Genomic DNA, 27912 nt, shown 5'->3' on the forward strand with positions numbered 1-27912 from the left:
GGTGACGTCATTGGATGACAGCTAGCTGTCAGAAAGTGAGTTCATTCCCCCGAGCCGAGGAGACGGAACGCCGTCAATAGATTTTTACCCTTCCGCTGATATATAGCACATCGAGTCAGCGAGACAACGGACCAAGCTTTCCACCGAGCCCGGCCATGGATGAACAGGCGGGGCCCGGCGTGTTCTTCAACAATAATAACAACTCCATTTTACCCGGCGGTGGAAAAGGACCTCTGCCCGATGGCGACGCTGGGGAGGCGGCTAGGGCGCAGTACAGTATCCCGGGGATCTTGCACTTCCTGCAGCACGAATGGGCCCGTTTCGAAGTAGAAAGGGCACAATGGGAAGTGGAACGAGCCGAATTACAGGTAAAAAAAGCTGCATTTTTTTCTGTACACGACAACATATTAGCGGCATTACCAGGGCTGGCCTTTTCTAGTAACTCGCGTTGAGTTTGTGTGTTTGATTGTTCGGGCTAATGGTTAGCTTGCTAGCTGTAGTTCAGAGGCTAAACGAGCTGCAGCGCCCCTCTCAGCCAGCTGCACGACGACTGTTTGCGACCTATTTACTGTGGCGAAAACCACGAAACTTACCCTCTACTTTTATAGTTTGATAAACTCGCTTTAGGCGTTTTTCAACATGATAATATATCAGTTTAAAACCAAGGTGATTGCTAGATTTAATGACAAAATAGTTCATGTGTAACGTAAACTATGGCTACTTGCTATTTCGAGCTAAATCTACTATCACCCTGTGTTTGTTTGAATCGTGCTTTATTCCCAGTCCCATTAAAAAAAATGATGTGGAGAGATAATAGCAGGTTTCTTTTATGCTCTGATCTTTCGGGAGCTGCCAGTGCTGACAGACGGCACACACTACACAAGAGAGTGCAGTAACTATGTCTTGTTTATGAATCTTATCGCAAGCTAGCTGCCATGTAAAGCCACTCCTGATGCCTGAATTTAAAACACTGCACGGCGTTTCTCTTAAAGATCGAACAGGTCTCTCTTGTAAATGAGTCACTGAGTCTCAATAGGGCTACCTGTAAAAATAAAGGTTAAATTAAAAAAAAAATATGTGTGGGGATATCTCCACGATTGGCATCAGAATAAATTATTCGCGGTTTATTTTACTTTCTTGCTTTGTTATATTTTATTTTAGGAACAAAGCAGGTTTTTCGTCCCATGAACTATAATTTTGTTAATCTGCAAACCTGATGCAAGCTGGGATCTTTAGTGGTGAGTTTGCTTAAACGAGAAATTGATGTCTGACAAAGTTCATCTTCTTGAGATTCTCAGTAAGACTAGAATTTGAATTTTCTCACTATGTATGCAGGTGAATAATTAACCCATGCTGACTATACTGGCTTCCAGGAGTAATGGTTATAATACACGAAGCTTTATTGGATTTTTCTTTTCTTTTTTTGGTCTGTTTAAAATGATTTTGGGCTCTTTCCACCAGACTATTTTTTTTAAACTAGGAGTTGAGAGGGCAGCTTATTGTAGATGTGCTCTTGTCACTGTACCTAATGTTTAAAAGATGTGTTTTTCTTTCCAATATTTTGACCTGGCTGTGGGGCGGCAGCTGCTGGATCCCAAACTGAACTTTCTGTGATTTTTGGAGCAGGAAGCTCCATGGATTTACTGACCTCAGCTAACAAAGGGAGGAGAGGGAGACACGGCATTGTTTCTAAACTGGTGACGTACCCTCATCAGTGTAGTAGGGTTTTGAGTCATCAGCGTCATGCGGCACTTTGAGTCTGGCTGAGGTATTGAGCTTCCTGTGTGCTGTCATGAAGCAAGCTTATCAGCGAAGGAGCTGCAACAACTGCGGTGAAGCACAGAGAGGCTGCTCTACGGCTCTTTAGGTGGTTTATTTGTGGCGGCAAAAAGTGCGCGCTCAGTTTGAGTTCTTGTTTTTGTCATACGTAACCCAAGGCTGGTTAATCCTTTGAAAATCATTCTTTCTACACCAGACAATTGGCAACTTTTGGATTTGTCATATTTGTGCTCTGATCCTTGTGGCACAGGATGTATCTGGTTAAAATAAATCCTCTAGTTTGTCTATTGTGAACATTGCTGTTAACCTTAATGTCTTTCAGTGGTAATATTTCACTATATTGGATTATAAACGATGACTAACATATTACAAATCTTCCACATGGAGAGTAACCTTGCTGTGCCCTTGAGGAACACCTACTTATTCCACAGATATACATAACTTTTTCCAATAGAGGGGCTTGATGAGTTAACTTTCAGGAAAAGAGGCACAGTGAGGAAGAAAGGATAGCAAGTCATTTAAATGAGCATAAATAGACATGCATGAATAATGAAAGGCTGTTGTGGACCTAGAGCCTTGATGGAAGATACCACACAGCATCAACAGTGCATTCGTTTCTTCTCCACCTTATCCGACTGCAACATACCTCTCATAGTGTTCATCATCTTGTCTGCACAATGTCTTTCTTTTAGCTGTAGATTCAAATCTTATATGAGATCTTTACAAGTTTTGACAAGGTTGTACTTGTAGTGGTTTCATCACCTCTCAGGATTCCTTGTTCCTTTTTTTTAAATTACTGGTGGTGTAGTCAATGAATGGAAGACAGTTGGAGCTGTGTTTTATGTCACTGTTTGGGAGGAAGGCAAACCCAGGGCTTGTACTGTAGGAATGTTGTCCAGCCAGCCTGTTAGGTCATGCTCAGAGCCACTCCTCTTTACTGGAGCTGCACAGAAACTGTTCTCCTCTACCCAACCTTTCCTGCTGTTGTACATCATACGTTCATGGTTTGACTACAGCAAAGTAATCATTGGTAAGAAGTGGACTGACTCAGTCGAGGTGATTTGTTGAGCTGGTGGTCATATGTTACAGCTGTAGTTATTCTTTAGTATGTTATCTTGGCAATAACAGTCGATGACAATAACTCAGAATAATCATTATTTCATTTCAACTTAATAAATCTTTTTAAATTATGTACAAAAACTGGTGATTGTTACATTGTCCACCTTTCCTATTATCAGAGCAGCTGTAAAAATTCCCAAAGATACTCAATTTAGAGTTTATAATAGAAATACAGCAAATACATGCATTTTTTTAATTGCTGAAGATGCAGCTAACAACCAATGAACCTGCCTAAATGACTGGAAATCACTTTTTCAGTGTAAATTCTTCAAATGTATAGTGATGGAGCTCAAGCGTCCTGTGCAGAAAACTGTAGCCACTGGAGTGGAAACGGGCGGCACCACAATATGCAAACGAGGACTGAAATGGTAACAAAATGCAGCTAGCAAGCTAAAAATAAAATTTTCCACAATGTCAAAGGGTTATTTTAGCAGTGAAATCTAATGTTGCGTACACTAGGAAGTGTTTTGCTAAGGCAGTTGTGAGCATAATGCATCTATCAAAGTTTTCTGAGTTATCTCCATACCACAGAATGCTTATTATCAACTACAGAAACATGTTAAGATAAAATGTAACATCTGATAGTCTAAAACTTGAATTTGGTTATTATCTAGTAATCTGATACACATATAGATGTAGAGTAGACAGGAAAGTGAGGAGGAATTATGGTCAGAAAACTGGCTAGGAAGCTGCAACAAGGACTGGGCCACCTGCTCGACCAGGTGAGCTGTAGCGGCTCCCCCCGGTTTTCCTATTTTTTCCTGTTAATCCAGTCCCTGCAAGGGTTGGTGTCCGAGTTATAATAGGTTATAAAAACCTGGATAGAATTAACCAGAAGACAGCTGTACAGTATCCAGCATGAATAGGAGCCATGGATTGTGTCTATCAGTGTAAAGAGTTTATTGATATTATATACCATGGAAAAGAGTTGATTGATTTTTCTGTTTTTTAATTAGTCAGTGGTCTGATAATTACTTTCCAGTTGAACGCTTGAACAGTCACTCAAATTGCCATCGGATCGGTCAGAGTAGCTTTTTGTTGGCACTGAAACTAGAGGAGGGGTTTGCCTGTTTAGTTTAGCTGGTTTTTAATTTGAATGATAGAGAAGGGGCCAGTAAACCGAACTGACCTTTGGTTATTTACCAGGATCTTTACATACAATTTTCATATTGTAAGAGCGATCTGTCATTTAGAAAGGGGAAAAAAAAAATCGTATTCATATTGCTATATTGATTTAGCTCGCATCACCCTGCTGTGCTGATTACTGCTGATCTATTTCAGTTATGATGATTGAATTTGAATCAAAAATGACTTCCTGTACAGGCCATCCACTGTGCTCCCTTAGCTGTCCAGTTATGGGGAAATCCCTGCTCCGTGGAGTATCTCCTTGCCAGAAGTATTTGTCAGCAGCCATAATTTGACACCAGGAGAAGGTTGAAGGTGACACAGGGTGTTGGATGGCTTCATGAGGGTGCACACTGAAACGTGGGCTGTCTTCACAGTATAGAAGCATCTCTTGTATTTCTGCACCAAAAGCTTTTACCATGAATAAGATTACCATGATAAGAAGTCTCGTGCTATTTGATTACTTCACTCCGTGTGGACGGCAGCAGCCTAGAATTACCCTGCCTCCGGTAGATGACTTATCGCTGTGATGTTGTGTTTACTTTTACTAATGGCAAAACCTGAAGCATATTTAACTCAATGGTGCAGCAAAAAGAAGGACCGAACTGTGCACAAACATCTACACAAGCATGCCGTGGCATTCAAAAATTCAGAAATGGGAGTCACCGTCATTCCTGAGTCGATACTATGTCCACCCCCAAGCTGAAGCTATTTTTGCCCTCTCAGTGTGCGCCTCTGAGTGGGAAAGTACAAAAAGTACGTGCTTCCATCCAAGAATATGGTAGTATAAGTACCGGTTTCTCAATATCCTTGCCTTCTGAAACTGGCAGAGGAAACTTGGGCTCCCAAAGAAACACTGTGCACATTTTTAAGATCTCACAGACTGAGAAGGCAGCTATCGACACCTCGTATGAAATATTCCCTTGTAATGTAATGAGTAGCTTAAAGGGGATTGTGTTTTTCCTGTGAAAGAGCCCGACTGGATCTGTGTTTATTAACTAAAGCCCGGCCCTCTGAGCTTTGCTCCGCTGCCACCGTTGGACTGACACCAGAGCCCTTCTCTGTGCTGCAGAACCGCCTTGTCGGCTTGTTAATTCCCTTCTCCTTCCTCCATTCACACTTACAGCCTTCATCTGCCTACGTGGGTGTGCGGGAGAGCTGCCTCCTTTCGTGTTATTGTAAATTTGAGGTCAGCAGTTTGTCAGAGTTGTAAATTGGTGTACTCACCAGATCAAATTGCTGTTGTCTCGATGTAATGTGGTGACAATGCGATGTAATCTGGTCTGTCATTTTGCCTTTTTTATTTGAAATGCTTCTCTCCCTGTCTTTAAAACAAATTGGAGTCGAACTTTTCTAAAACTTCTACGCATATTTTATCCACCAGCACATTTTGCATCATATTATAGTTTATACAAGAAATGATAACGCTGCATACGTCTGAAAATTAAGTCAAACTGTGTCAAACTATCTTTAAACCAAAGTAATATAGAAAACGGGGACGACACAGACCTTTCAGTCCCACAGGCTCTTTTCTTTTTAGTAACTCTGTCTTAAAATTGCCTGTTTCAGACTTTGAACATCATCACACTCTTCATCCTTGTTAAGCTGCTGTTTGTGCTGATCTCTGAGTTTGAAGTACATGCAGTTCCACAAAGACAACACCTTAAAGCCGTGCAACCTGTTTGTCAGAGAAAATGCTGATGTTTGAAAAAGAAAATGTAGCTTTTCACCTGCATGTGTTCGTGTCTGCATGTGCAACGCGAGGCTTATGCAATATTAATGCAGAAACATGGGATGCAGCATCCTTGTCCTTAAGAAGCCCAACAAAAAAGGCTTGTGTTTGCACCCTCCGAGGTAGCACCGTGGTGTCGGCTCCACATGAGATTGATGATGGTTTAAGTGTAAAATGGAGCTCAAGTGAAAACGATGTGTTTTTGACTTGAAGCAGTCTCTGCCAGTTTGATTATTTGTCTTTTGATTTCTGGGTGTTGTACAAAAGGTGGGAGGCAAGAGATATTCCAGAAAAATAAGCAGAAATCTACACCACAGTTTGGACAGACTAACACTAAGCTGCTCATCAAAGCATTTCTGAGTCCCTACTCATGCACATGAGCTCTGAATTTGAAATATATGCAGTTTGTTTGCAGCCTTTTAAAAGGTGCTGTCTGACTGGAAGTGAGCGGGTGTGGAAAGAGCTGTCATAATGCAAACACTTAAGTTACCTTTGGCATGCTGAGTGGAGGAGGCAGCTAAAGGGTTGTGCAACTGGTGTTAGCATTAGGATAGTAAAAAGAATACTTCAGCTGGACTCAACCTTAATGTACAACTGCAACAAAGGGACTTATAAAAGGTGACTTTATATCTAAGCTGTGGTCACTGTTCCTAATATATCTGTCCACAATTCTTTTTAATACACCCAATGTTGCAAATCGGTAAGTGATCAGTGAGTTTGCTGTCTCTATGGCGCTGTTGATTTCCTTACTTGTGTATCAATGCAATACTGAGTTTTGAGTTCTCTGTACTTTTTTGTGCTGGGTTTGCAAAGACCATGCAAAAATGTGTTGCAATAATGACTGTGACCTTTACACTTTGCTTTACGTTGAAAGGGTACCAAATAATTCAGCGTGGTATCAGAAAGGTCTTAAACTTGGATCCTTTTAATGTAGTTATAGAATATTACATGAACTGAGGATTTGGTAAACATTGCAGGTTGGAGCAAATCCAACCAACAACATCTTGAGTCAGAATATCTGTTTTGCACTTCAATATGAATGTTTTCTGACAAAGTGTCCATGTAAACGAGAGGCTTGTGTTTCGAAATAGTAGGTGCAAATACCAAAGATTCATTCTTTTCCAGATGAGCTGCAAAGAGCTCATGTTTATCTGCTGTAGCCACGTTACATTAGCCCCAGCTCCTCTGTCCTGCTGCTTCGTCTGTTCTTTGGCTCCTTTCTTTCTTTTTTCTCCTCTCTTCCTTTTGGTACTTTTGTTATGGCATGCGTGGAATGTACTTGGCTAGTTATCGGGGCGGCCATCACGTTGCTCTCTGGTTTGTGGTGATGGTGAGAGTAAATCCGGTGTTCCCTGAAAGAAAAGTTGTTTGAATTGTAAACGTGGGATTTACACAACCCCCCTGCCCCCACCTTCTCAGTCTGCGGCTGGAGGTCCAGCCTGCGTGGCCGTTCTTTTGCATGTGGTTACTGACGAAAATATGCATTAATATCCGGCAAATTTCTTTTTTCGTGTGATGAGCTCAGCCTTGCTGAAGGATTTTTCACACTGTTCACTGTGTTGATTAAATAGACTCATTGTTTTGCGGACGTCTTTGACTGTGACGCAGAACTAGTCTGGAAGAAAACATGTCTGGCATTCGCAAATCGTAGACTTGAAAGTCTTGTTTAATTAAATTTTTTGGAAATGGGGTTGGCAGTCATCATACATTCATTGACTGAAAATGAAGTTGAAAGGCAGAAGAAGACATTTGACAGAATTGTTTTCCTTCTGTTGTCTTTCATTCATTGCCAACACTGTGTGGTTAAGTAATCCACCTTTTAACTCTTGTCAGAGTCATGCAAGTGTGGTAAGGTTACAAATGAAGATGATTTTTCTTGTAAATGGTATGGCAGCCACAGTCATCAAACTAAATGATACCGCAAGATTATAAAATCAGTATCTCCTTTAAATACTCTAAGAGAATAAAGTAGACCTGTATCTTAGATATATTTTCATTTAGTAGTAGAGTAGCAGTGAAAGCTGCTACCTGTCCATGTTTCCTTATTTTACTAATTAAATTTAGAATAGAGTTATTCAAAACAGAAGAGATTAATGCTAGCCAACCATCTTACCAGTGCTGCTTACCAGGATCTAGAGGTTAGTGGCTGTTTATTTTCCTCTCTATCCTAGCATTAGCCTATCTCTTCTGCCTCCTTTTCCTGTCTCTGAAAAGCCCAGCGCTCTAGATGCATGCCCCATTCTACATGTCTCTTGCTCAGACACACTAAGGAGCCCTTATCCAGCAGCGCAATAATGCAGTCAGTGTGAGGCTGGGAATTAAATGCTTCCTGTGTCTCTTTATGGCCAGAGTTGACTCATTGCATTCCTCCCAAGGTTAATGTTTGATGGAGAAGAGATGGCGAGCCAGAGATTCACAGAGCCGCACTCTTCTCTATCTCTGGCACGGCAGGACTCCAGGGGTCCCTGGGCCAGCGCTTCATGTGGATAAGGGAGTGAATGGCCACTTGCTATCTCAAGCAGCACAGATGTACAGTTTCATCTGCGGTGGAACATTAGACAGTGAATTGAGCCGGAGTGAAATAACAGCCTTTGGAGTTGTTCTTACACTTTGTCATCGTTTTGGATCTGATAGGACTTCACTGTGTGGCCTTGCCTTTGCTGCCATTGTGGAAACAATTGAGCTGTTTTTCTCCACTGAAGCAGTCGTGACACATTTTAATTGAAATGTACTTTTTTGCTTCAGCAAATAAAGACCAGATTCACTCGATATGAGAGCCATTAAATGGAAAATAGCTCCAAAATTAGCTTAATGAAGTTGTAAGTGGACCCTTTTACTCGTTATCCAGTTTCAGTGCCCCAAAGCAGTGATCGCTACTGATACTTGGATTCAAGCCAGTCTAAACAGTATAACTTATTTTAAGAGCCAGCCAAGCTGTGATGATTTTCCTGATGCAGTAGTTTTCTAATTCCTTATTTGTGTCCTTTCTCATCCCATGATCATTTCTGTGTTTCTGTGCAAAAGCCATTTATTAATAAGTCATCATTGACGCCACTCTTTTCCTTCTGTCATACCTACAAACCTGATCATCAGTCCACCCGCAGGGACAAATCTGTGTTTCATCTGATAAATAAGGGCTTACTGTCTTTTTTGTGATGTGTATGATTTGGACTTTACTGTAATTTTCTCTAGTCCTCTACACTCTATTATTTTACTTTCATCATGAACCTTTTTATGAGCCTGTTTTGTTCTTGGACAGCTCCATGTTTTTATTCTTGGACTCTACTAGAGTAGCTTTACATGATTCAGAGCATAAAATAATTTGTATTTAATTGACGCTGAAGCTTTGCGCATCTCCTCAGATCTTACTCTCTTTGAAAGAAGCCTTTTTCCCCTCCGTCCTTTATAACTACATTCTTCTAATTTGCTGCCCTCTCACCTGGTTTTCCACCAGGTAATCAGTTGCTTTACAGCCCTGCCTCCTCCTGTTGTCCACGTCTTAGCATGAATCTGATTGGAATGATAAGAATGGACAACACAAACCCATACATGCATCAAAGGTTACAGCAGAGCATCACTGCTGAGAAAATCTTACCTGCTCACATAACGGTGTGAAATTGTGTCTATAGCTCATGTGTCTAAGCTCTGAAATGTGGACTGAAATATAAATCTTCTGCTGCCAGGGCATATTGAAGGTAACATAGCAAGTAAAATGTTATTCTGCAAGTATTTGTATATCATTTTCTGTCTCTCTTATGTGTGCTTTGGAAGATTTAGTTGAGTTATAGAGCAGCTTAGCTGAGCAGTAAATATGGCCTTTGTCTTAACTGGAACTGCAATAACAAGTCATTCAGCTGAACATCAACCCAAGACAAACACTTCAGTGACATGACGTTACTAAAGCTGGCAGTTCTCCTCAGCATCGCCCTTTATAGATTGGGCATCCTCGTCTTTGAGCTTTAGCCTAGCCAAAAATCCAGCTGTTCTCAGTTGACCTAAGACACTCTGAAGTAGCACCAGGTGAAACGTGTACACTCATCATTCTCTACACTGGCTATGCTGGATGCACATCCACCTGGATCCACCATAACAATATATGAATATGAGAAAAATAAGTAAAAGTTTAATAGTTTTTGTTTGTTTGTTTGTCCATCAACATCCATAGTGGCTCAAGGATGAGTAAAAGTTAATATTGTTGTTGTCAGTCCCGAATACATTACTATGGATGCAGCTATCGATCAATGCACATAAAACAAGCTGAATAAGGAACTGGAGACTGTGTAGATATAATGGTTAGAGTGGTATGAGGTAGAGTGGCTGCTTACCCAGCTTTCAGAAGCAAAGCACGTGTACACTATTATCACGCGACTGATCCTAGCTGAACTCCATGCTGTTTGCACTGTCACACTGAGGACAAATACTCTGAGGTGTAATTGCACTTTCACAACAGCAGGCTGGTTTTGATGAGTTCATCTACAGATGACTGTGGTGATGGAGAGATGAAGGAAATGCTCATAATAATTCGAGGCAGATTGAAGTGCTGTCATGACTCATTGTTGCAGGCAACAGTAGCTGCAGCAGCGCTACTTGCTATCCATGTGAAACTGTGATACAACCCACTCAAACTCGCACCATCCTCTGCATGTAGAGTGAAATGCAGGGAAACAAGTTAATAGCCATCCCCTTAAGATGTGAGCTTGGATGTTTTTAGAGGGAATTGTCGTCTTCTTTTTGAAGTTAAACACAGGAGCAGTCAGACTTGTGCTCCTGCTTTCCATCTTTCTTTGCAACATATCGACCTTAATGATGCTGTTCAGGTTGTGTTAATGATTTTCAACATTACTCCAGTTAATTTTGTCATCTCCTCCTAGCTCCACAGAGGCACTTAAATCCCTTCTTGTGCTTCTTGTTTTTCTTGTGATCATTTAGCAACTGAGATGGATTCTACAGCAATTTTATTATAGCAGTGAAATGGAAACGGCGGCATTCTCATCCTCTCTGTAAACAGCACAGCTTTTACACACTTTAGCAGCTTTTAAGAGTCATTTGCCCGGCTTGCTGTAACCTCATAATGTCCGATGGACTGTGTCTGTTTGGTTTATCTTTTATTTGGCTCCTGTGACTATATTTAGTGGAAGGCATATTTATAAGGATGTAATACACGCTTAACCAAAACGGGAATCTTTAAGCTGGGAAGAACGCATACTTTTTTTTTCTTTTCTTTTTTTTTTCAAGTGAAAATGTATGCTAATGTGCGTTTTTCTTTGATCTAGACACACATAGCATTATTACAGAACAAAACCAGAAGGAAACGTCTGCTAATTTGGCTAAAACTTGGAGGCGATACTGTAATTCTCTACAGGATCTGTGACTTTTTACAGCCTTTTTCCTGTGTTTAAAATGATTTTCATTCTCCAGCCTCACAATAATTGAGTTTGTTAAAACCACATAAAAACAGAGGGGCTATCTAATAATAAAAGACTAGAGACCATCTTGTGATGGAATTACTTGAGCAGCAATCTCAATGAGTTCTCTGAATTAATCACCTAATTGTCTTCAAAAATATTGTGTATGCCAGATGAAGACACATCAGGCTTGGGTCATCAAATCATCAGACTGAGGCTGGATTGTATTTTACCTTGAATTTCTTCTTAAATAAACCTCTGTGTTGTTTTGTGCCTGTATCTTGCGTGGTTTAAAGACTTTGCCCACAGACGGACACATAAACACCTGCCAAAGTCCTCTGAGATTCCTGCTAATGTCGGTGTCACCAGGAAAATATTTGTCATGAGGACGTGCATGTTGGACTCAAAAGGTGAAAACCAGCCATACCAGCTTTGCTTCAATGGATGAAAAGGCATAATAAGGTTCATAAAATACAACCATATAGAGTAATTTTACCTCTCTTGATAATTCTTTTTCCTTTTAAAAATTTCTTTACACAGCAAAACACTTCACACTGGATTGTGTTTTTAGTGCCCTTGCTGCAGCTCATGTACTGTATGCTACACCGTGAGTTTGTATGCTACACCGCTGTCATTGCGAGTGTGTATGTGTGCACACATGGCCGCACGCGTGTGGTACCCGGCAATGTAATGTAACGCTGACTCAGACCGAGTGCGTCAACAGCTGTTGCCTGTTAGTGAAGAGAGACAGTGGCGTGGAGAGGGAGGGGGACGGTTGCCGCGTGGGGGGAGTGAGGAGGTTAGATTAAAATAGAATAGTACAGATAGGCTTTGTATTTCCCATCATGCCACACACATTGATTTGACATCATCCTATTTTAGTCTTGACAAAAGAAGTTGTTTTTCAGATGTGAGGCAACATCTGAAAATCTCTTTGACGTCGTTAACTAATATCTAAGATGGCAAAACCTCTGAGACGTCAGCTCTATTTATAAAAGCAACCACTGTGACTCTCTCAGCTCTTTACTGACAGTCCTATTTTTGTGTTTTCAGGCCCAAATCGCCTTCCTGCAGGGGGAAAGGAAAGGCCAGGAGAACTTGAAGAAAGACCTTGTCAGAAGGATCAAAATGCTCGAGTATGCGCTGAAGCAAGAGAGGTGAGTGCCCTACCACCCACTGCTTCTGCAGCCCACCCACAGCACACACATACCTCAGCAAGTCTCCAACAAATGCAGTGTTTTCAGGTTTTATAATAAAAAAAATTTAAAAAAAGGTTCCTGCCACTGAGACTGTTTTAAGGGGTACCGTAGCTGTGTCAGATTCTCACTAGTCAACAAAGCATCACGTTGGATTTGTTGATAAAGATTCGAACCGCTGTGTTTCAGCCATATGCCGTGTCGCCTGCTCAGCCACGGAGCTAAACTGATGCTTAAAGAGTAGTGGGCTTTCTTTGCCCCCCCCCCCAATTTCCTTATTTTCTCTGTCCCAGTCTGATGTCTCAGCTGGTGTCAGCAGAAGCAGAGTGCTAGAGAGATTCCCCCGAGTCCAGCTGGTGTTATGTCTCCAGTTGAGAGCAAGTGTTGGCATGAACGCTTTGTATGCTGTCAGATGCTCATGGCTGCACGGTCCCCAGCAGGAGGACAGAATTGGAAGGAGTAGGAGTCCTCTCTCTACCAAAGGCGAGGTCACCGTTGGCACGTTCTTTCTAAGACGAAAGGGCGATGCAGTAGTAGTGGTGGTGACAACACTTTGCATTTCCCTTTCTCTTTGAAGCATGGCTGCACACTGGAACAGAGATGTCAGTGATGTCTACACATCTCTATTAAAGTGTCTCTAAGCCACCGAGCACATTACCCCAGCGGGGCTTGAAGAATTAACAGTCTTTAAACTGATAAAATAGGCCTCTGGATTTTTGTAAGTGTGATTTAGTGCATTCTATATGTAGCCAGGCACTCGGATCACTGTCTCAGCAACCACACAGGATGTATGTAACTGCTCTGTGGCTGACAGTCGAAGGCTCTGATTGTGTTTGAAGCCTGTGAGCTGAAGAAGCATTGCTGAACCAAGACAGTGAGCAGAGTCCTCCCTGGATAAGTAAAGGTTAAACACAAGAAAGTGAAAACTGGGGTAGGTAACAAATGAAATGGCTGGCTGCAGGTATCATAATTAGATCTGGGAGCAGGGAGATTGTGTAGGCTAATGAGGGCCTTAACACAACTGAGTTAGACAGGTGTCAGAATGGGTTAGCACTTTCTCGTTCCTCCGGTCAGCTCAGAGGTTAGTTATATTTTGCCTCCATGCGCTCTGCGAGGAGCATCGTTCTGGGTGTGAGCGTCAGATCTTCTTCTGGCTGTTTGCAGCATGTATTTGTCTACTTTTCTCCAGTGAGATCACTACAGACGTTGCCTCTGGAGCAACACTTAACCCAGAATTACTACCACTATGCCTGGTTGCTAAGCAACCGGTCATGTCTCCGAGGGTATCTCAAAGCAATATCAGGAATGGCTTTCTGAATGTAGGATGTACCCAATTTAAAATGAATTAGATTTTGATGGGGGTTGCTTCACACCGCTCTCATGTGATGGTTCCTCTGCATCACAGACATGAGTGGTTAGAAAGCTCTCCTTGTGTCGACTCTTTACCACTGTTGTGGATGCGTGTGAAGCCACTGGAAGAAACTTCACGTCATTATTGCGAAAGCTGAATCACCTGAAACTGTGATGTCATCACTGTATGTGTAAACTGCATTAATGTTTATCCGTTTTGAACAGCAACTGGAAATGTCAAACAAATTAAATAAAATTTCAGCGACTGTAACCTAAAGGCTTGTAGAGTAAAAGGTTATTATGTCAGTTGGCATATATTATCCCCCACAGCTGAAAAAAACATTAGTCACTTAATTGTTTGTTAACAGAAAACTGATTAAGTTGTCTTTTTTGGTAAAAAAAAAAAAAGACACACAGATTTACTAGTTTCAGCTGCTCAAATGTGAATATTTACCTGTTTCCTTATTTTTCTCTAAACATTCAAATAATTTAATTTGAATATGTTCACTCGTATACAGGAGACTACGATGAGCCGATAAATGCTGGAAATTCGAGTTCAAAGCAGTCCTGTTTTATATACTGTCAGAAATATGCTATTTAATGATTCGGTACACGCTGTCTTACGTTCCTATTAGAAGTGTGCCTCTTGTTTAAGCTAACCGGTCTGTGAGAAGTAGAACAAGTTGCAGCTGGGCCGACTTTGGGAGCTTATTATGCAAATATTGTGCATAATGAGTTTTTTAAATAGCTTTTTTGGGCCGTTTCTGATCAATCCTGTTTACTTATTTGCCTCTGTCCCCCTTTTTTCTTCTTTCTCTCTTTTACTCCCAGAGCCAAGTACCACAAGTTAAAATATGGGACAGAGTTAAACCAAGGTGACATGAAGCCTCCAAGCTACGACTCGGGTAAGTCCATGGAGACCCAAACGGCCAGCTCCACCTCCTCACACTAAATCACTGTGATTGTTGAGTTCACATACCTCTGGTGACAGGATGGTTACGCATGCGAAGCTCCTGCGATCGTGTTGAATCTTGTTTGTCTCGATAGATCTGTTCAGAAGTTCCTGAATAGTGAAAGATTAGGTTTCGTTGCCATAGTACAAATATTTCATTCTAGAGCATTTAGAGGTTTTTCATAGAAACCAGTCCCTGAGAAATGGTTAGGATTATTCAGGGTGACAGTGACATTGTTTCTGGAAAACCGATTTCTAGAAACAATGTAATTGGAGCTGAAACAGTAAATCAGTAATGAGTTTTCAAACAGCACAAGTATTACCTTGCCGTAGCCTCACAACTGCGAGAATGTGCTCCTTTTCCTGTTAACTTATTTGTTAATCTGCTTGGTAAGCTGTAATGAAAATGACTGCTTTTCTTTAATGCTGTGAGAACAACAATCAAAACAGAAACAGTCCACACAATGAAAGCTACTAGTGTTGAAGTGAGGGGTGCAACTCCCTCTCAGCTCAACATAGATAAGAAGTCCTTAAGAGCGTAGAAATGTGAAAATGTAGCCATTTCTAGTTCAACCTGCTGATGGAAAGCAGCTACACAGTTGTTGGAAAATGAGCTCGATGCTTGGGAATGTACATCCAAGAATTCTGGGAAATGCAACCAAATCTCTTTGCATGGCTAAAACCAAGTTAGAAGAATTCGCACAAATTAATCTTTGATGCTGGGCATCAGTTCTCCATCTCTAGCGTGTTTTCCTTTACCTTATTTAACAGCAGCATCACTCTGAAATCTGCATGCTACCTGTTTCTTGTTATATTATTATAGTTTAATTGGCCTCTCATGTTTGGGTCCACTGCCATCGTTAAGTCAGATTGGGATATTTCCTCTCCTCTCCTCATCTCTATTCATCAGAGCTCTTCAAAGCACCCGAGCCCTTGAAGTGTTGATGAATGAGAGGAGGTGAAGGGGAGAGGTGTTGGTTGATGGGGGCGGGTGGGGGGAGTGAGAGACGAGAAGTGGGAGGTGTTGCTGGTGTGGTGGCACACCTGCCCGCTCATCACCCTCTTGAATTAGGCATGACCCAGTTTTTAAGGCACTCTCATCTCTCTGCCCTGCCAATTCCACCCTGCAACGCACATAAATACGCACACTCTCCCACCCAGTCTAAACCTCATTAACGCGTCTCTGTGCTCCATGCAAAATTCCCAGCTGACTCTCCAACGGACTGTTGACTTAAAGTATCAAAGTGAGCTTTGAAAACCTTCATTGTTTGTCATAGAAAGACAGAGCGTGTCGGGCTGGATGCTGGAAGCACCAGCACACGTTGTTGATCTTTCTAGTATGTCATGAGACGGGTGGGGCAGAGACGAGTCGTTTCAGCGGCGTTAGAATTCATCACACGACATCAAATGTTTTTGCTTTAACGTCACGGAAAAAGCTGGTGACAGTGAGTTTTTGAAAATCCACTTTAAAGTCAAAGCAGCATCAAAATCCAGTTTGTCAAATGAACAAAAATTTTTAAGGGATGTAAATATTTTTGTTTAAAGCTGTTTTGTTTTGTTTGTTTTTTAAGTGAGTTTATTAATAAATCAACTAGTTTTCACTGGAACGATTCAAAGAGAAACCATACTCTTTTCTCTATAAGTGTGTTTAACCTTTTATAGGCTGAAAGAAACTGAGTACACGAGTGTATGGTTGCTGGGATTTAGGAATGTCTCGGTCGTGTTTACAGAGTGGAAATAATGTCTGTTTGCGCTGCCCTGATTTGTGTCCTCCTCGTCTCTCTCCAGACGAGGCCAATGAGAACGAGACTTCTGGATCGCTCAACAATCAGCTGTCCTGGAAACAAGGCCGTCAGCTCCTCAGACAGTGAGTGCACGCGCTTTTAAACCTCGATCAAAAAAATGGTCTTCAACCCAGAAACCTACTAAACTCGCTAAAATTAACTGCACTGAAATCGACGTCTTCTGTTGAGAACTGAAATGTCCAAATCACTGGAATGGTGTGCTTCCAAGCTTATTAATTGCTTAATCATTGCTGGAGGCAATTTTTTTTCCCTAGCAGTTGCACATTGCAAATCAGTTACGTCAAACTCATGACAGCCTTTCCCTGAGTCACATGCACACCTTTTTTCTGCTGTTTCTTCACTGTGTTCAAACTCAGAACCGAGAAAACTGAAAACCTTTTGTAGAAACACGTAGAATGGGCCCAATAAGCAGAAAGCATTGGTTTGAATCAAGTCTAATCAATTTCCAACCTCTACTTACATTTCTCTGAGATATTTGTCCCTTGTGTCAGTCTACTTACTATGGGCCAAAAAAGAAAGTGTGGGAAAGGGCTCCCTCACATGGCCAGCAGCCATCATTACCTGCTCCGTGTGTTTCCTTTCCTCTGGTGCACCCAGCACACTCAAGAGTGTGGTTATCCTATCATCCTGCTCTCTAGTCTGTCATTGTAAATAAACCAGACACCATCAGGCAGCCTCACACATCATCTGCCCCAACATGCCGCCTGATGATGCAGCCAATTTATTCACGAGTTCGTGTCATGGGACAGATCAATAATGTGCTAAAACACCCCTCCCTTTCATTCAGTCGCCCGCTCAAATTGCTAAAGCTTCTTCTGCGTCCCCACAGGGCAGGTGTAATATCTGATGAGTAGCTTGTCGTGGTGAGACTGTTGACTGTTAGAGACATTTTTAACAGCGAGAAGTGCTTTTGTGTCTTTCATGGTGAGGTCAAGACAGTAAAAGTAACGCAGCCGGGTTAATTTATCTTTCTTTGCGTCACTGCAGGACTTTACTGCTGCACAAATATTACTTAAAAACTTGGGGGAAACCATATGCATCCATATTTAAATCCTCTTACTTTGTTCCAGGTACCTACAGGAGGTGGGCTACACAGACACCATCTTAGATGTAAAGTCCCAGCGAGTCCGAGCACTGCTAGGACTAGCCGGGGATGGAGCTGGAAGGACAGGTGAACGCACGAGCACCGAGCCTTTGGTCAACGGGACAGACGCAACAACAAAGGGCACCAGAGGGTGAGCATACACCCTTTAAGGGTGTCTATACACTCCTTGTATATCACAGAATGACTGAAAATGAAAGTCAAATAAAGCTGATATAATGGAATTGAAAGGCTTGCTTTAAAAGCATAGTTAGTGCAGCTGTTTGTTTAATGCATGAATCATTCTCACTCAACAGGAAAACGGAGCTCTCTGACACCAGCGCTGTACTGGAAGCCTTCAAGTTCATTGAGAATGCAGCTGCTGAGTTCAGCGATGAAGACGAGGAAGAGGAGAGCGAGGGGAAAGACAGGACTAACGTGGAATCGAGGACGGTAAGAAACCAGTCGACCTTCCCACCTTCTGTTCTCACGTGTTTTTGCAGAAGTTGTTACTATACTATTAACAATGGCCGGCAATGATTTCCCTGCAGATCATCAGGAAGAAGCCTGCATCGTCTACGTCGCCCGCCAGTATGGACACCACTGAGGACCCTGACACAGAGGAAGTGATGAAGGGCTTCGACTTCCTGTCTAGTCCTGACGAGATGGACACCTCGCCAGAGACTAGAGGCACCGGGGACGGCACAGACTGGGGTGAGTCACACGTTAATCACCAACAGATCAGAGTTTGGAGTGGATGACACTATTAGCCAGACACTAGATACAATTAGAGCAGTTATGATATCAAAATGTTTCCTTTTTGTATTATCTGTGAGTAAACGTAAAGATCTTGTTTTCAGTTTGGTGACCGTTCATGGAGTACTTGTCATTCACATATCATGCTGTGGTCATTAGTCATGATGTTGGGAGTTTATGTTTAATCATAGTTTCTTATCCTTTCCGCCGTGTGTTCCCATAGCCAGCCAACCTGTGACCACAATGTGCATCCCACTCCTGTTTGTGTGTTCCCGGTGTATCTCACTGATCAAAAAAAATGGGCTTAATGTCATGCTGAGGTGTTTTCTTTGACTCTGACCACAGATCTTAGTGTTGAGTCATCTGTAAATCTAAAGTCAGTACACTAGACTATGCATGGGATGATTTTTCTGGTCAGATTTAGCACTGAGAACCCGCCACATGACATTAACAACCCTGCCATTACTTTTACATAGACTGGAAAAGAAATCGTGAGCAGATTAAAAGAGATGCCTAAAAATGCTGCTCCCAGTTATGTAATGTCAAAGGTGCTCACCTCAGACCTTCTGCTCTCCTGAGGGAAGCCTCCAGGAGAGCATGAGCCTTGGCCCTGCGAGGCAAATCGGGCCTCGACCAGGCCAGTTCCTCAACAGCCTCTCGGTCTGGTTTTGTTCTCCCTGTGTAGAAAAGGACGAGCAGGTTCCCATTTCTGAGGCCTGGGACGTGGACCCGGGCCTGATAACCAAACTCAAGGAGCAGTACAAAAAGGAGCGCAAGGGGAAAAAGGGGGTGAAGAGTAAGTCCTGTCGGGCGATGCTGCCTCCCTCCCTCTCCTCTCTTTGTAGAGCCTGACTTTTCCTGAGCTAAGCCAAAAAGCCTAAAATCAAAAACAAAATTTCATTTCCGTCTCTGGCTGCTCCTCAGTTTCATTTATCTTTTTGTCTCTCGTCTTCCTCGTCTTTTCAAACTGATGTCTCTTCTGTCTTCTGGTGATCATTTTCCTGTCCAAACTCATTGTTATGCTCAATGCATGTTTATCCCATTTAAGCATTTTTTTCTATTTTTTTTTTTTTACTGTATAGCCGTATTCATCTTCTCCTCTACACTGTCAAATATAAGATTAATGAGTTAGCCGTGACGATAGGTCCATCTGTGTCCCATCTGGGCCAGCAATAGTATCCTCAGTCATCTGTTTCTGTATCTTCTCCAATCATAATAACATAATCCTCACCATCTTTACCCTCATCTGTCAGCCATGTTTATGCAACAGTAACGAGTAATTTTGCCGCTACCATAAATTGATGGCAATTAAACGCTATTTTTTTCAGCGACTCAGTGAAGTGACTCAGCTGAATACTACAGCTCTCATAATGGCAGCCCACTTCAGACCCATTCAGCCACTGAGAGCTCTTAGATTTCACATTTGTTTTGAGACCCACGCTCTGCTTTCCTGCTGTTGTGATTGAATCATGAGATCAACAACAAGTTTGCTTCACTTTCTTCTGCTCTTGACTGTAACACCACTTTACACAGTTGGCTTTTTTTCCTGCTCTGTGTTGGAGCTTTATCACTTTGGTGCCTGTGTGGAGGAGATCATCTGGCACTTTAAGAAGTAGTTTGACATTTGGGGGGGGAGAAATATTTCTACTGGGCTGAGAATTCAATTGTACGATCAATATACTCTGTTATCCATCTGTTGGCTATAAGCAGCATAACAGCTGCCCTTCCTCTAAGGTAATGTAAGGAAACCGAGCTACATCCACCTCTGAAGCTAATTAGTCTGTTATGTTTTGTTAGTTTGACCCATTCAGAGACCATTATATGAAAACAGCAGGTAAGAGTCAACAGAGCTTTCCTCCCATTGGCAATCTTTTTAATATAAACAGATATCTGCATATTCATTATTGACCATCTGGTTTGAGCAGGCTCCGGTTGCTCGCAGAACATGTGTTGAAACAAAAGAGGGATTACATTTAGCTCTAGCTGTTAATTGCCTTTTTGTTTATTCCAGAAACCCTGAAAAATGGGCTCAATTCCCAAATGAATAGACAAGCCCATGGCCTGCTGAAACCTCATATATACAATGTATAACATATTTTACACCCAGTATAAAGGCAAATTGATTAGAAGATAAAGTCCACTTCCATGTTTGCGTGTCGTACACATCCCCAGGGACTACCTCAAGTCTCTGCAGGTTCCCTGGCAGCTGCTCTGAGCTCAACTATTTCCCTTCTTTCCAGACTGTATGCTAAGCTAAGCTGATGCCTGCAGTCTTGCTTTCTGTCACAAGGAGACTTTTAAAAACAGTCAAACGACTTACTTGAACAATCCGGTTTAATTCTGTTAGGAAATGCATGCAGCCCTGTAGTCCTGCACAGTAAACACTACATATACATTTATATATTCATTTATCACGCCTCAAAACGCAGCTCTATCTGAAGTTAGCCTCTCCACACAGCACACCCTTTGGTGATGAATGCGCCTCAGCAACTTCTCTTTTTCTCATTTTACGAGGTTTTTTCTGGTGGCTTCTCTTCATTTTCCTTCCTTTACAATCAGTTTATAATTTATTTTCTTGCCTTTTTAATGCTGCCTTCCTTCCATCTTTATCTGCATTCTTTCTTTCAGCCTGTAGTTGCAGCTTTTTGACAAAATATTTTTATGTGTGTGTTTTTTGTTTTAACTCTTAACCTGACTTGCTAAACAGGACCCAACCGATCCAAGCTGCAGGACATGCTGGCTAACCTTCGAGATGCAGAGGACTTATCCCACATCCAGCCTGCACCCGCCCCTCAATCCCGGCCCAACGTACCCCGATTCAACGAGCACGATGCAAACCGAACGGATGAAGGTACTCCAGAAAAAATACCAGCAGGATGTAGAAGTCAAACAATAGATCAGATAAAATTGCCCACAAAGTTATCGGGGTTGCATGTTTATTTAATTGTTTGTTCTTTTCCCAGTTGAGTCGCTGACCTTCCCGCCCACCTCAGGGAAGTCTTTCATAATGAGCACGGACGAGGCCATGGAGAGTGAGCTGGGCCTGGGGGAGCTGGCTGGACTCACTGTGGCCAACGAGGCAGACAGTCTCGCCTACGATGTGAGTAGGAAAACACAGAAATCATTCAAAGACTCACAGGACCACTTCTTCAGAGAAAACTACTTCCTTATGTTAGCTTATGTGGCATCCTGCTTTCTTTCTCTGATCTCAACAACATTGTCTAAGTCACAGGGGAAAAACACATCAAAAAGCTGTTTTTATAAACTGTTGCCAACAAAATGTAATAAAGATAAAAGATCTTTTTAGATCACATTTACTGCAATAATATAAGTCACGTGGCTCCAAAAGTTTTTGGTTTTTTTGTTGTGTTAAGATGGGCTGATGTTTATTTTATGCAAAAAAAGGATGTTTATCAAAGTACTGAAAAATTAACAAAGATGTTGTTAAGTTATTTTCATGACAGGCAGTAAATGGTGACAGTTATGCTGCCTTTGAGGGTTTTTTTTTAATCATACTACTTTTTTTTATTATATATAAATCTATGAAACTGTTACTTTATGCTGCTAATAAATAAACAAAATCCTTCACATCCCACTGTGGCTCTGCTCTGAGCTGCTGCTTATACTTTATGAAGCTGTTCATTCTGCTGATTGGATGCTGAGTTCTGCCGTCTTCTCTTCAGATTGGAAACAACAAAGACGCCATGAGAAAAACATGGAACCCCAAATTCACTCTGAGGAGTCATTTTGATGGGATTCGGGCTCTGACCTTCCACCCCGTGGAGCCCGTCCTGATCACCGCTTCAGAAGACCACACGCTCAAGATGTGGAACCTCCAAAAGACCGCTCCTGCCAAAAAGTACGAATGCCTTTACTCAGACATCACCTCATCCTTTGTTTTTGTTTTTTAATAATTAAACGCACAGACGCTCTGAGCTCAGCGTGTCGTGCTGCAGAAGCTCGTCTGTTTGACTGGAAGCCCGTAAGGAGTGAGCTTGTCTCTGTTGCCGTGCCGTCACATGATACAGTCACAGGAAACCGATCCCATGTGTGACAAAGAGCTGACGACACTGCTTCCCAAGACTTGTTATTGCCGTGTCACAACTCTGCAGCCCACACACAGTCTGGTCGTGATTTGGATTTTAGGAAGCTGAAGTCATTTTTAAGGGGAACAGTTACTGTGAATAAGACAATTAAACAGTGTGACGGACGTCAGCTCAGTGGTGCAACGGCACATTAAAGCATTTAATCAAGTCTTTGACATTTATTCTCTGCTGGTTAGTTCTGTATGTCATAATAAAATGCAAATTGTTTGTCTGCAGAAGTACGTCCTTAGATGTGGAACCGATCTACACTTTCAGGGCTCACAGGTAAAAAAAAACAACAAAAACAAAACACGGCATGAATAAAACTTTGTGTTAGTGCTGGTTTAATAGATGATTTAAACCACAGGGGTGCTGTACTGAGTGTGGCGATGAGCAGTACAGGGGAGCAGTGTTTCAGCGGCGGTGTCGACGGGACTATTCAGTGCTGGAACACCCCCAATCCCAACATCGACCCCTACGACTCATACGGTAACAGCCTCGTGGGTTTTGTTGTAATTTGAGGGTTTTCTAATCAGATCACGATGTCTGAATGGAGTTCTTCTTCATTATTTCTCTCACAGATCCATCTGTGCTGCGAGGAGCCCTGAGCGGACACACGGACTCTGTTTGGGGTTTGGTGTACAGCAGCGCACACCAGCGCCTTCTCTCCTGCTCCGCGGATGGGACGGTGAGACTGTGGGACGCCAACACCACCTCACCTGCCCTCGCAGTATTCAACGAAAACAAAAGTACTGACTTTACTCGTCTTGCTTATCCTCGTTTTTCAACATTTTGTCAACTGAGCAGGTAAAATAAATTGTTTGTTTTTTTCCTGTACCAGAGCTGGGAATTCCCTCCTCGGTAGATCTGGTGTGCAGTGATCCAGCTCATCTGGTCACATCTTTCACAAACGGGCAAATCGGCCTCTTCAACATGGAGACCCGTCAGCTGGTTCTCAGTCTGGAGTCCAATTTGGAGCCAGGTAGGTTTGGAGCTGTTGGTCACTAACACACCAACACTAGCACAGTGTGATAGCGGTGGAGGAAAAACCTTAAAAGCTTATCACCAGTAAAAGTTTTCAGGGGTTGAAGCTATTTTTGAAGACATGTTAAGGCCATAATAAAGGGTCTTTACTAACATCTAGTGGTGGCTGAAGGAAATAAAACGCTGCTGTTGCTTGTTGTCCAAACTAGTTTAATTTTAGAAAGATCTGGAGATAGATGTTAATGTTTAGTATTTGTAATATGTGTTTTACAACACTAAATATGCATTTCAGCATCAAAAAAAAACTTATGAGAGGTCTACAAAACTAAACTTGTATTGTACATGTGCATTTAAATCCATAATTTATATTTATGCCAAGAACCCTGATTTGTAAATTTTTGAAAAGAGATTTTTTTTTTCCCCCTGACCGATCATCCCTTTAGTTATTCTGCTGTCTCATAGCTGCTGTTTTAAAGTCCATTGTGCTCATCTGTTTTCAACAGGCACTCCCTCTCACATCAACAAGGTCCTCAGCCATCCCACTCTACCCATCACCATCACTGCGCAGGAGGACAGACACATCAAGTTCTTTGACAACAACAGTGGGAAGCTGATTCACTCCATGGTGGCCCATCTGGATGCTGTCACCAGCTTAGCAGTGGACCCTAATGGACTTTATCTTATGTCAGGCAGTAAGTACCTTATGAATCTCCCTATCCTAGATTTAATTTACCAAAACTAACATTTTCTGGTTTATTAGGTGGATTCGCCCAACAGTGTGTCGGCTGAATTTACTTGGAAACATTTTACATGCGTCTGAAGTTAGAAGAAAATATACAGTGTTTAGAATTCTCAAAATATTCACCAAATTTCCCCTTGTGGGACAATTAAAGGATTATTCTATATAACACTGTTATGGGTTACTTATAACAGTGTTCATAAATAGGGATGGGTATCGTTTACGTTTTATCCGATACCAGTACCAAACCGGTACTTTTGAAACGGTGCTCGAACCGGTGCTTAAAGAATGGAGAACACAGAACGTAAATTACACACGAACAACATTAAGCTACTCACGCAGAGAAGAACAGCTGCTGCTGCCATCATCATCCGTCATCATTTCTGCTACACTGGCAGGGCTAGGGGCCAGGACTCTAGTCTTCGGGTTCTTGGGGGATGTTGCTAACTCCGGGTCCGATAACAGGCACCCACACCCGCAGTAGATGTGGTGTGAGGTCTTGCAGCAAGCTATCAAATACGGTGCATTTCTCGGCTTTTAAAAAAACTCAATGCGTCGCCAGGTGTTTCATCAGATTCGAGGTGTTACCTCCTTTGCACAGTATCACCTTAAAGCACTTGTTGCTGCTGAGTTTGCATCTTTTGCTGTGAAGTACAGCCAGGGCATTTTTAATCTGTAGCTCTGCTCTAAAAGAACATACGTACCTGGGCCCGCCTACTACGTTTGCAAAGGTAAAATGATTGGCTAGAATCCAAAGTGTATGACATCTCAGTAGGTCTGGTTACTACCGTTACTACCGTGCCATAATGGCACCAGATACTGGTACCCATCCCTATTCATAAAGCTGTTCATACTCGCGCAAATTCACTTCTGCAACTCTTCTCACTCGTCATCTTCTCCGCAGGTCACGACTGCTCTATCCGTCTGTGGAACCTGGAGAGTAAAACCTGCATCCAGGAGTTCACGGCTCACAGAAAGAAGTTTGAGGAATCGATCTACGATGTGGCGTTCCATCCGTCAAAATGCTACATTGCTAGTGCTGGAGCAGACGCTCTCGCCAAGGTGTTTGTATGACGCGGAGCTGCGTCTCCCCCCACAGCCCCGCTCTCTGACTCATCTTCCCGTGATCAGGGACCAATGGCGACACAGCAGAGGAAGGACCTTCAGGCAGGGATCCAATCCCACCTCACCCAGCCCACTGGTCTCCTGTCGGACTTGCAGACTATGTAGCCACTAGCAGGGCTGTGACTGTCCATAGAAAGGGTCAGCAGGGAGGCCAGTCGGGAGGGGAACTGCCCTTCTGGTCCCCCGTCTACCATCCAGGCAGGCCTGGGTGTGACCGGCCACAGCGCCCCTGCATACAGACTCAAATTTAACCTCGAAAGCTCGGAGGCTCAGGACAAGTGTTAGAGCGTGAAGTGGAGAAATGAAGTCTCAAGCCCCGTCTTCTTCTTCTGCCCGTGTGGTTTCACGCTCACCCCGGATCCCTCAGGCCCTCGACCTTCCCTCTGAGACAAAACCAGGTCCGGGCCCTTTACTCCAAGTCAGGTTTTGTGTTGTTGTGTTCCAGAAACGTGGGGTACCGAAGGTCCGCTGGAGCTGTCACGGAAGCCTCTCACTTCCTCTTTGTCTGCTTCCCAGACTGACTCTGCTTGCTGGCCTGCCTTTATTTTCCTTTTTAAAAACACGTATTGACAAATGTGCCTTTGCTTTAAAAAGGTCTTGAAAACGTTATTTTAACAAGCTTGTTTTCGGGGAACAGGGAGGGAGGGGGGTGGCGGCGAATCGGAGCTGGTTGTCACAAAGTTGTTGATTTTAACATTGGATGTAAAATTACAAATGCTTATAATAAACAAAATATATATTCAGTCTTAAAATTTACTGTGCAGCGTGAGTTTGAGTGCTCCTTTTTGATAAGTGTGGTTGGGGAATCAGTTTTGTGCATTTCAAAGCTGGTAGAGTGATAAAAACCATTAATTATATTGCCTGTTTGTTAGATTCAAGTAATTGTACACTTCAGAAGTAAGATTACCAACATATGTGTCCAAAGTAAACCATCTTGGTTATATAATTACAATTCAAACTTGGTTCTAGATGTCAACGTTAGGCATAATTAACTGATTTTTGGCCAGTTTGCTCATGTTTGAAGTGAATGGCTTGTACTGTATGTAATTTTCCCCAGTCGTGTGGACATGCTGAACTACAATGTGATGTATCATGTCCAGATATTTACAGTAGTCCAGTGTTTAGCAGGAAATTAGTGCAGTACTTTAGGACTATTTGAAATGAGTTGACCATCCGACACCAAGGGAAGAGAAATGTCCTGCAATTCCAGTTTACTGTAAACTGAGGAGGGTAATAAGAGAAGTTACGATGTTGTACGAGTAGAGTACAGCTTCAAATGAGCCATTTTCTCAGTCACTGGTTTGTATATGAAAGTATGTTCAAAATAAAACCTGCTGTAAAATGTTAATTTGGCTGAGGCTGGTCTTTTTGCAGACTTTTTTTTTTCTCTCCCCCGAGCCATCCAAGACAGCTTCCATGGACCCACAGTTATCCTGTGGGCTTCAACTTGAGCCTCAATTTTTACTTTGCCCACCCCTGGTATAGTATAATCTCAGTCCACGAGGGCCGGTGTCCCTGCAGGTTTTAGATCTCACACCTGAATCACATGATTAGTTCGTTACCAGGCCTCTGGAGAACTTCAGGACATGTTGAGGAGCTAATTTAGCCATTTAAATCAGCTGTGTTGGTTTGAGGACACATCTAAAACCTGCAGGGACACCGGCCCTCGTGGACTGAGATTGCCCACCCCTGTACTATACGGTTTTATTTAAAGCAGGCTTGGATTTCTTTTGTACTGAAGGAAAAACCTACTCAAGCAGTTTAATGGCCTCACATTAAACTCTAGCATACTTGGGTATATAGAGGAGCTCCTAATTGACTCTTTGACTACAAGGTGCTCTGGTCCTGTACCTGCAACAACCACAGTTCATCACCCCTCCACAGTGCTTGACACTTGGTGTGAAGTGCTGATTGAGATTTTTACCAACTGTGTTTTTTGGTTGACTCTGCAGAATTTTGAAAGGCCAAGCTGCCACATTCTTTTCAGAAGAGAAGAGGCTTGCTCCTGGCAACCCTTACAAACAACCAATACTTGCCCTGCTGTTTTCTAATCGTACTGTCAGGAACGCTAACATTTAACACGCTAACTGAGGCCTGTAGAGCCTGACATAAAGCTTCTTTGGCAGTTTCTCTCTCTGACCCTGGGGTGAATTTGTTGAGACATCCAATTCTGGGAAGATTGACAGCTTTACACAACATGCCTCATTCACACCCACTCATGCGAACACTTTTTTTCCTTACACCTAAGTGTTTTCTATCTAGCAGTCACACACATTCACGGTATGATGAATGGATTGGAGAGCAATTTTGGATACTGTGGCATGCAAACGAGAGCACGCAGGGATCGAACCACCAAACTTCTAATTAGCAGATAACCTGCGCTGCTTCTTGAGCCACAGCCATCCCGTGTTTTCGACTTGTGAATAGCTTTTCTTACTGTAGAATGATTAACTAGAAATTTCTTAGGAAAGGCCTATAATATATTCCCATCAATCTGGGATATATTAAATCCCAGGTTGGGCAACAATTGCTTCTTTAAACTAATTTCTGATGTCGTTCCTATTGTGGCACTGTGTGCACATCTGAATGCTCCAGACCAGCAAACTACCCAAACCTCTGCTTTCACAGAGATGCTCACACTTGCTGATGACCGTTTGATTAGCAGCACCTACTTCTCCT

General features: G+C 42.5%; 1 protein-coding gene across 2 annotated transcripts; it reads left to right on the forward strand.

Moving 5' to 3' along the window:
* On the forward strand, window positions 1-26581 carry LOC102198552 (striatin). 2 transcript variants are annotated; one of them, XM_005742455.1, is made up of 17 exons: window positions 1-368; window positions 12214-12317; window positions 14538-14611; window positions 16447-16525; window positions 17534-17698; window positions 17862-17997; window positions 18096-18258; window positions 18986-19096; window positions 21008-21151; window positions 21264-21400; window positions 21984-22159; window positions 22623-22670; window positions 22753-22874; window positions 22967-23134; window positions 23227-23367; window positions 23873-24061; window positions 25013-26581. In XM_005742455.1, the coding sequence occupies exons 1-17, from the start codon at window positions 156-158 to the stop codon at window positions 25180-25182; spliced, it is 2340 nt and encodes a 779-aa protein (XP_005742512.1). In that variant the 5' UTR covers window positions 1-155; the 3' UTR covers window positions 25183-26581. The 2 variants fall into 2 exon arrangements, with proteins under 2 accessions (XP_005742512.1, XP_005742513.1); XM_005742456.1 differs by lacking the exon at window positions 18986-19096.
* Window positions 26582-27912: the final 1331 nt, after the last annotated feature.

The sequence above is a fragment of the Pundamilia nyererei genome, unplaced genomic scaffold (genome assembly GCF_000239375.1).
Source record: "Pundamilia nyererei isolate P.nyererei 1_Seehausen unplaced genomic scaffold, PunNye1.0 scaffold00120, whole genome shotgun sequence".
NCBI lineage: Eukaryota > Metazoa > Chordata > Actinopteri > Cichliformes > Cichlidae > Pundamilia > Pundamilia nyererei.

Coding starts and splice junctions, on each gene's coding strand:
- LOC102198552 (XM_005742455.1), top strand. CDS start 156: ATGGATGAACAGGCGGGGCCCGGCGTGTTCTTCAACAATAATAACAAC. Junction 23,135..23,226: donor AGTATTCAACGAAAACAAAA/GTACTGACTTTA, acceptor TTCCTGTACCAG/AGCTGGGAATTCCCTCCTCG. Junction 23,368..23,872: donor GGAGTCCAATTTGGAGCCAG/GTAGGTTTGGAG, acceptor TGTTTTCAACAG/GCACTCCCTCTCACATCAAC.